The sequence below is a fragment of the Pecten maximus genome, chromosome 3 (genome assembly GCF_902652985.1).
Source record: "Pecten maximus chromosome 3, xPecMax1.1, whole genome shotgun sequence".
In the NCBI taxonomy this organism is placed as follows: domain Eukaryota; kingdom Metazoa; phylum Mollusca; class Bivalvia; order Pectinida; family Pectinidae; genus Pecten; species Pecten maximus.
The window spans coordinates 4,831,491-4,839,733 of record NC_047017.1 but is presented as its reverse complement, the minus strand read 5'-3'; the positions used below and the strand labels follow the sequence as shown (position 1 = coordinate 4,839,733).

General features: G+C 37.2%; 1 protein-coding gene across 1 annotated transcript; it reads left to right on the top strand.

Moving 5' to 3' along the window:
• Positions 1–5,176: 5,176 nt before the first annotated feature.
• LOC117323005 lies at positions 5,177–8,194 on the top strand. The gene is made up of 8 exons (XM_033877985.1): positions 5,177–5,338; positions 5,860–5,934; positions 6,229–6,300; positions 6,502–6,573; positions 6,762–6,845; positions 7,067–7,204; positions 7,463–7,530; positions 7,913–8,194. The coding sequence occupies exons 1-8, from the start codon at positions 5,323–5,325 to the stop codon at positions 7,967–7,969; spliced, it is 582 nt and encodes a 193-aa protein (XP_033733876.1). The 5' UTR covers positions 5,177–5,322; the 3' UTR covers positions 7,970–8,194.
• The last annotated feature ends 49 nt before the right edge of the window (positions 8,195–8,243 follow it).

Below are 8,243 nucleotides of genomic sequence, written 5' to 3'. Positions count from 1 at the left end.
GTCCATTTCATTTGTTACCACTGAAAATAATTCTTTTTATCAGAAAAATAAACGTTTTAGAAACATGTTTTTCAATACAACTCAATGTGTCTACCATTGTATTGATACTAGGATAGGTTCGGACACCTGGTATCGATCTCTTTCAGGGCACATTGCGATCCCCTACGCAAGGAACCCTGGAACAGTCGAAAAGTCAAAATGTTCTCAGATCGAACTCTTTGAGTGGGCAACGGTAGAATCCAAATATCCAAAGATGAAATTATTTGCGAAATTCCCTCAGCAAATTAACCGCTGCGCACTAAGGAAGTTAAATAACAAAATGTTTTGAAGTTAAGAAAGAGGTTACTTAGACAGAAGTGTGAAACCTCTAACCAGTAATAAAGAGTTGATATTTGCCCGTACGATATCTACGGTCTCCACGATGATCGAGTGAAGCGTGGTGACGAAGGGGGTCTATACGGTCTCCACGATGATCGAGTGAAGCGTGGTGATGAAGGGGGTCTATACGGTCTCCACGATGATCGAGTGAAGCGTGGTGATGAAGGGGGTCTATACGGTCTCCACGATGATCGAATGAAGCGTGGTGATGAAGGGGGTCTATACGGTCTCCGCGATGATCGAGTGAAGCGTGGTGATGAAGGGGGTCTATACGGTCTCCGCGATGATCGAGTGAAGCGTGGTGATGAAGGGGGTCTATACGGTCTCCGCGATGATCGAGTGAAGCGTGGTGATGAAGGGGGTCTATACGGTCTCCACGATGATCGAGTGAAGCGTGGTGATGAAGGGGGTCTATACGGTCTCCACGATGATCGAGTGAAGCGTGGTGATAAAGGGGGTCTATACGGTCTCCGCGATGATAGAGTGAAGCGTGGTGATTAAGGGGGCCTATACGGTCTCCGCGATGATCGAGTGAAGCGTGGTGATGAAGGGGGTCAATGGCCTCCACAATGTTCGAATGAAGCGTGGTGAGCGTAGTGGTGGCGTGGGTCGACGACCTCCACGATGATCGAATGAAGCATGGTGATGGTTTGGTTTGTTTTTTTGTTTAACGTCCTATTAACAGCCAAGGTCATTTAAGGACGTGCCAGGTTTAGGAGGTGGAGGAAAGCCGGAGTACCCGGAGAAAAACCACCGGCCTACAGTCAGTACCTGGCAACTGCCCCACGTAGGTTTCGAACTCGCAACCCAGAGGTGGAGGGCTAGTGATAAAGCGTCGGGACACTTTAACCACTCGGCCACCGCGGCCCTTACCATGGTGATGGAGGGGGTCTACAATTCCACAATGTTCGAGTAAAGCGTGTTGAGATTAGTAGTGGTGGAGTGGGTCGACGACCTCCAATGACAATATTTCTCATAAACATATAAAGTGTAGAGAATTATATACATACCAAATTTGTACAGGACATATGATATAATACATCGATACATTTGATAAGCAAGAGAAGTTATCTTAAATATTGTTGAGTCGTATGCTTATTTCTTTAATTAATCCACGATGTTAGAGTGAAGCGTGGTAAGCCTGGTGGAGATGGTCATGGGTTTGTTGTCCTGTTAAAAGTCAGTACAATTTTAGGTGGGGTATATTTGTAGTAGCTGGTGGCTACATCACTTAACATATCGGATGCCCGCCGCATCCTATCAACCAGGGCAATTAGGATAAGGAAACAAGAGTAGGGAGCGTCGACCACACAAAACGTACAGATCTTCACATGAAAGCAACCCGCATTGTAAACTTACTCCACAAGAAATAACAGAATTATATCTTTAATTACATTAATCAATAGACTAATTGACTGAACTTCCTGGAGTAAGAGATCTAGACAGGACGTAACAAAAAATGGAACCAGAGTTGACGTGTTGCCTGAACATCGTCCAGACATTAAACAGAATCTTGTTTGCTTCGTAACGAAATGCACCAGACCGTAAAAGAAAGGACATTCCTTGCGATTGAATCGAAGACATCATGACTAAGCGTAAAATCGGCTTCCAATGATTCAACGAATTGTACGGAATGAACTTAAAAAATATACGGACGATCACAACACCTAACATAGATTCTAGCGTCAAACAGCTACTGTTTTTGACAAAATAATTCACAGAAGATCTTCTCCACACTCAAACACTACGTTGCTGAAGTGTAATTTTGGAAATGGAATCATGTCAATGTCAGAAGACTTCAAACGGAAGTGTATACAGAAAAAAAACCCCACAGATTAGAAATAAATAAAGTTTTGAGAGTTGCAGGTTAATGAAGTTTTTTTTTGTGTTAGATGTCATTATCTCATTGGAAGAAATTCTAATTCCTTGTGCGGTTTGACGTCAGACGTCCTAGATACTCGGTCATATAACAAGTTGTTCCGTTGTCACTACCCCAGTTCTCATTTTGAGAACGTAGCACTACGCGAATTTGACCCAGATTTGCATGACGGATGTCGTCGTGGAAGCAAAAGACGCACACTCCATCGGAGCATCTGGTCTTGTCGATTTTGAGGTCTTTTGAGTTTTTAGTTACTCGGGTAAGGGAATCGAAATTACAGCTAGGGTCATACACGATAGACGGCTCGGCACCTAGAGGGGTATAACAAGGAAATATAATCTCGACAGGTCAGTTCCAGTGTTGGTATAACGTACACGAAGATATATGTTATAACAATGTGTCAGCGACATGACAGTATAGTGAAATGTGATTATAAAGTCCAATTCAAGTATGATGTGATTGCGTTCATAGGACTATAAACTATGGTAACCGTCCAGGAGATGGCTTAGATAGAGAAGTAAGGACATCAATCTTTGGGTGAACAGGGCATCAGTACACAATAGATATGAGACAAACGGGTGGCGGTTATAGCAGTTATGATGACATCAGCAATTTAATCAGTATTTATCAATGGCCAAATTTCCCCATTACTGACGAGTGATTTTATTTTATTTTCTTTTTCTTTTTTCATCGACTAGATTTTCTAATCTCCAACTTAATTGATATAATCATGAATATATAATCATGTATAAAACAAGAAGAGAAATTAAAAACAAAATCTAGACTATCCTTAAATAGGTAGGAGGGAGTTAGTGATTGCATAAACGGGAGGGAGTTAGATTATATCACAAGGAAATTAGGACCAGGTGTCTTGGAAGTGTAAGCGTCTTGTGGCTTCATCGGCGACACCTGCCAGGTAAATCTACGTCACAGGTTCTCAACATGAGATGTAGGGTATTGACAATGAAACAAAAGGTGTTGTCAGGTTTTGTCTATCGTGAATATATTATTTTCTGTGATGTACTTTGTAATCAATTCAGGCACGTGAAAAGAACACCTGTCTCGGCTTCCTGTTGTAGGTGATGTTTATTTCAATAACATGTTGATTAATTGAAATAAAAATTGAATCTAATTGACGTTAATGTCGTTGTTAGAACAAGTACGAGGGTTGCTTGATATATTGTGAGCCTCGTATTGAAGGAGGTACTCATGGATGTTCTGTTTAAGTCCTACTATTATCTGACTATATAGGACCGTGTACCCAAGGACTGGTCTCATTTGGTTGGTTTATATCGACAAGGTAGCACTCTTAATAAAAAACAAGACAAGCGGCTTTTGCAAAATGGATAAAATCGGTTAGGGTTAGAGTGAAAGAGTCTGTCATTGCCATGACTGCCATTCACGGTTGTGGCTTTAAATTGATTGAGCATCCGTCTTATTCACCTGATCTCGCTCCATCAGACTTTCATCTATTTCCAAAACTGAAAACAGCTATTTCAGGCATCCTAACCCGAACCCTTACCCTAACCCCAACATGCAGTGAATGACTTTCTGAACAGCCAAGAAAGGGAGTTCTATAAACGTGGCATTGAGGCCCTTAAACACCGCTGGCAAAAGTGTATAGATACTGATAGGGGTTATGTTGAAAAATAATACATGTCCAGCAAAATTCAAATCCTTCAATATGAGGCTCACTACTTATCTATCACCCCTCGTATGTACTGATATACCTGGATGTGCATTCTTTCTTTTCCTTATTTTTTTTTACATCCTTTACTGGCAAATATGTCATCTCTAGATATTCTCGGTGAACTCAAATTAAAACATCAACAAAATTATATTTTATCGACGAAACTACTGTCGTTTCTGATCATGCACGTTTAAAGGGAAACAACTCTCACAACAACTCATAGTGTTCAAATACACCAGTGAATTGTCAAAAACAAATATATGTATTCAGATGAGTCGACAAATGGATTTATAGATTTGTGATTTATACTAGAAATTAGAAACCTATAATTTTGGAATAATGAGGTCTACTCGACTATATCATTCATTCGGCATTATTTTCTATTATCAATCATATATTGCACTTGAGGTTTAACATATTTCAACTATTATACAGCTTATAGATTATAAACAAGTTTTTTATTTACACTGTTGTCACCTATATATATACCACAATACATTATATGAATTATTACTGCTTTTGCGACCAAAACTAAATACAGTTGTCCTATGGATATCAATAATTTTCAGTAAGGTATCCTAAAATATTGGGAAAATGTTCCGATATTTTCAACAGTTCTGTTTAACTAATTCTACGTTTCTTATTTTGACAAGGTGACATTGACTCGATTTCACCAATATTTACAAGGGGATGGACGTTGATTAGGCGATAAAACCATTATCATTCCGGAACGCCTGGTCGTCTTGTCTATAAATAAGCAAACAATTGGATTATATATTATTTGGAAAGATGGGTTCTGTTTTCATTTCTTAGTTTATCAATGGTATTCACAAACCAGAGAGGAAAATTGAATAAAAACTAAAAGGGATTAGTACAAAATTTGTAATTTGTAGAATGAACTTGTTTTTTTTTTGTTTTTTTTCTGTTTTTTTTGTTTTTTTTCTGTCTTCGATGGGAAAAGGGTGTCAAACCATTTTCAAAATAAAATGATTCTTTTCATTCTACATAATCATGTTTCAATGATTTCTGTTAGTTGAATCATCGATTTTGTGTTTTATGTTGAACGGATATATTTTTCAGATACGGCAGTCATCCTGGAAATACACGTGAGATTCATTTGCCTTCGGTTATATTAAATAAGTACGAAACAATAATGGATCAAATGTCAAGAATATTGAAATAGATTTACCTCCCTTATAAATTTCTTCAAGTTTTGTGACGTCATTGACATTCTGATCAATTATGACGTCATAGATGCCGTGCTATTGTTACGTCAATATCGCTGTGCTTCACAACCAAATTATCGCTGCGCGAAATTAGCTGCGGTGGTTATCAAGTTGTAATCTATCGAGAAAATCAAGAAATCCAACCGTCTATGCAGACTATGGAAGGTGAGTTTATATATATTTTAGGAAAATCTATTGAGTAGGTGTTTATGTTATATATTGCATGTATCTCATTTTGTGTCTTAACGAGTTTTCAATATACAATATCCATCCGTCCTTTCAGACTTGGTCAGTATGGAACTTGTTCTGTGAAGCTTACTTCACTTGACCTTGAAAGAGGGTCAGGGTCATTCAATCGAATACACACGAGAGAGAGAGAGAGAGAGAGAGAGAGAGAGAGGTTTTATTTAAATGAATATACATAATGATATAAATAACAAATATTCATTGATGGCTATGGGTTATCAAATAATAAACAATTCAAATAAACTATTCCGATGCCGATAGCAGAAGTTCATACTATTCACTTTTCAAAACACTCTGCTATTTTAAAGTTCATCACATCCTGTGCCAACTATTAAGACCCCACTGGCTCGAAACAAGGTCCCCGGATAGAGCTAATCTTTTATTTTCCAAATCGTAATTATATGATGCCATATTTTAATTATTGTTCTATTTATTTGAAGCTGAAATTCTACAGAGACTAGGTAACGTCCAGTTGAAACAGATTGCACCAAACCCACGGATTGGTTATATCCACGGTAAGTTTGACTGAAGGACACATCCTACCTTATTGTGATGTGCATTTCGTTTTCCAGAGAGTTCTCAGCTATATGTATCAAAAATTTAAACTGTTATCATAGACATACAAGTACAATGTATGGTTGTTTGGATTTCAGTGCACAAATAAAACTTCTTTCTAAATCGTACTCAAATGTCGGACTAATCATGATCAGACAATGTTTATAGAGTGTGAGTTTTTAATTGCATATCTACATAAATACATTTTCTTGTTATTAACATTCATCCATTATTTACTCAATTTCAACTTCCAGGTCCCATTGTCCATCCTCCTCCGGCCACTAGAAATGACCTAACGACCCCGGAATGGTCAAAATACCTACAAAGTAAGCAGTTTAATTTCTGTCGTGTCGTATTTGATCTTCCGCTCGGTAAAAAAAAAATTAAAATTAAAATTCAAAATTCCTTCAATTCAAAAATTTTAATATTCATTTCAGCGAGTAATTATCCTAACTAGATTTCTTCCTTTTTGAATACCTTTTTATTCATTTTAATAAATTATTTACTTTCGTTTTTTCCACTTGAAGACAAATTAGAAAAATCAAGCTACATCAGATTGAAGCAGATAGCACCAAATCCACAGAAAGACTTCATGCACAGTAAGTAGAATACTGATATCAAACTTTCGCTAGTGTCCGGAATTTGACGGAAATTACCGAAATGTTACGATTGGGAATCGCGAATACAAAAGTTACGTGCGTATTTCTGACAATAACAGAAAAAAAAATGCACTCTTCTGTTTTTCAACAAAATTTGTTTGACACTATTGACGTTTTGTTGTTTTTAGGTTCTATAATTGCCCCTCCTGCTCCGGCCACCAGAGAGGACATGTTGACACCGGCGTGGTCAAAATACCTCCCAGATTTACCTGGTAAGTTAAACATGGAATCGGTTATCAATTTGATCAATTCATCGTATAATATCTTGATTTCTTCTACTGTCTATGATTTTGCCGGGTCCTGTGTCAGTAACTAGATAATGTCCGATTTGTAAATGAGAATTCAGAGAGAACATTATTGTTATTTTAAACAATAGTTTAGAGTTCAACATAGAAATAATTCTAACAATGAAATATTGTTTCGGTTACAATAGAATCCAAATCGGCTCTAGGATGGACAGAGTGCCCAGCTCAAGAGAAGGGGGAGTTAGAGCTGAGAGAGAAAAGTGACGTCCGAAATAAAATCTGGTACAACCTCTTCTTCAAGAGAGATTACTCCAGCACTGAGAATGGTATGTGTATAGGGCTTATTCAGTATATTCTACATGTATGCTTATTTCGCACTGAGGTGCAACTGCTTATTGTCATAAGTAATTGATACATGCAGAAATCTACGTATCATCAAACTTCAATGTATGTATTTGATAAATGGCTTCAAAATTCAATTTCATTTCGTATTTAGATAAGTGTGTTTAAACAATCCCCGTGATACAGAGAGAAACCTTATGTATTTAACACAAAGCATAAACAAAATTTTGATTTGATTCCAGAATCTTTATGGTTCAAAGTTTCGAAGAAACACAGAGCGACGAAATCACTGCATGACATTGTTCTCACAGTAAGTACAGTGCGAATGTTTAGGTAAAACTTGTCGAGACAAGGTACATTCATAGAACCCTTGGATTTCGAAAATATTAATGCGTCTAATTAATTTCTGCGCAGTTTTCTGCAAACTTATTCCAAGCATCTTCTGGTCCAACCTGGTTTTTCTCCGGGTACTCCAGCTTTCCTCCAAAATCTGACACGTCCTTAAATGACCCTGGGTGTTAATAGGACGTTAAACAAAAACAAACAAACAAACAAATCTGGCCCAACCGCTAGACGCATTTCATCGTGTTCCTCCCCTAAAGCCTTGAATATCGAGGATATCAGCTTAATCCAGATTAATTAAATTCTTTGTGTATATCTGTATTTACAAGTTAAACGTTTTCGTGTTTCAGCGTAAAGTGAGCGGTGACGTCACAGCTTCCCTAGCCACCAGCTACTACAGTGCGTGATTGGAGAAACATAATCACAAGGAAGCAGTTAAAATATTTTTGCAGAATTTAGTAAAAGATAATTCATGATGAAATAATAAGACATAAATTTACAATTTAGATTCAATTTTATTTATTTTGATTTATCATTATTCATTTTTACAAAGAAAAAGAAATTTAAACTATTTTATTTTTTATAGTGTATAACATTTTAATGTCAAGAGAACATAAATATCAAGTGAAAGTCGTTTTCTGTTGTTGTTTTTAAGTATCAGTTCAACAAATAGTCGCAAAG

Excerpts from the sequence above, each read along its gene's own strand:
- LOC117323005 (XM_033877985.1), top strand. Across the intron at positions 6,846-7,066 it reads ATACCTCCCAGATTTACCTG|AATCCAAATCGGCTCTAGGA; the intron begins GTAAGTTAAACA and ends CGGTTACAATAG. Across the intron at positions 7,205-7,462 it reads TTACTCCAGCACTGAGAATG|AATCTTTATGGTTCAAAGTT; the intron begins GTATGTGTATAG and ends ATTTGATTCCAG.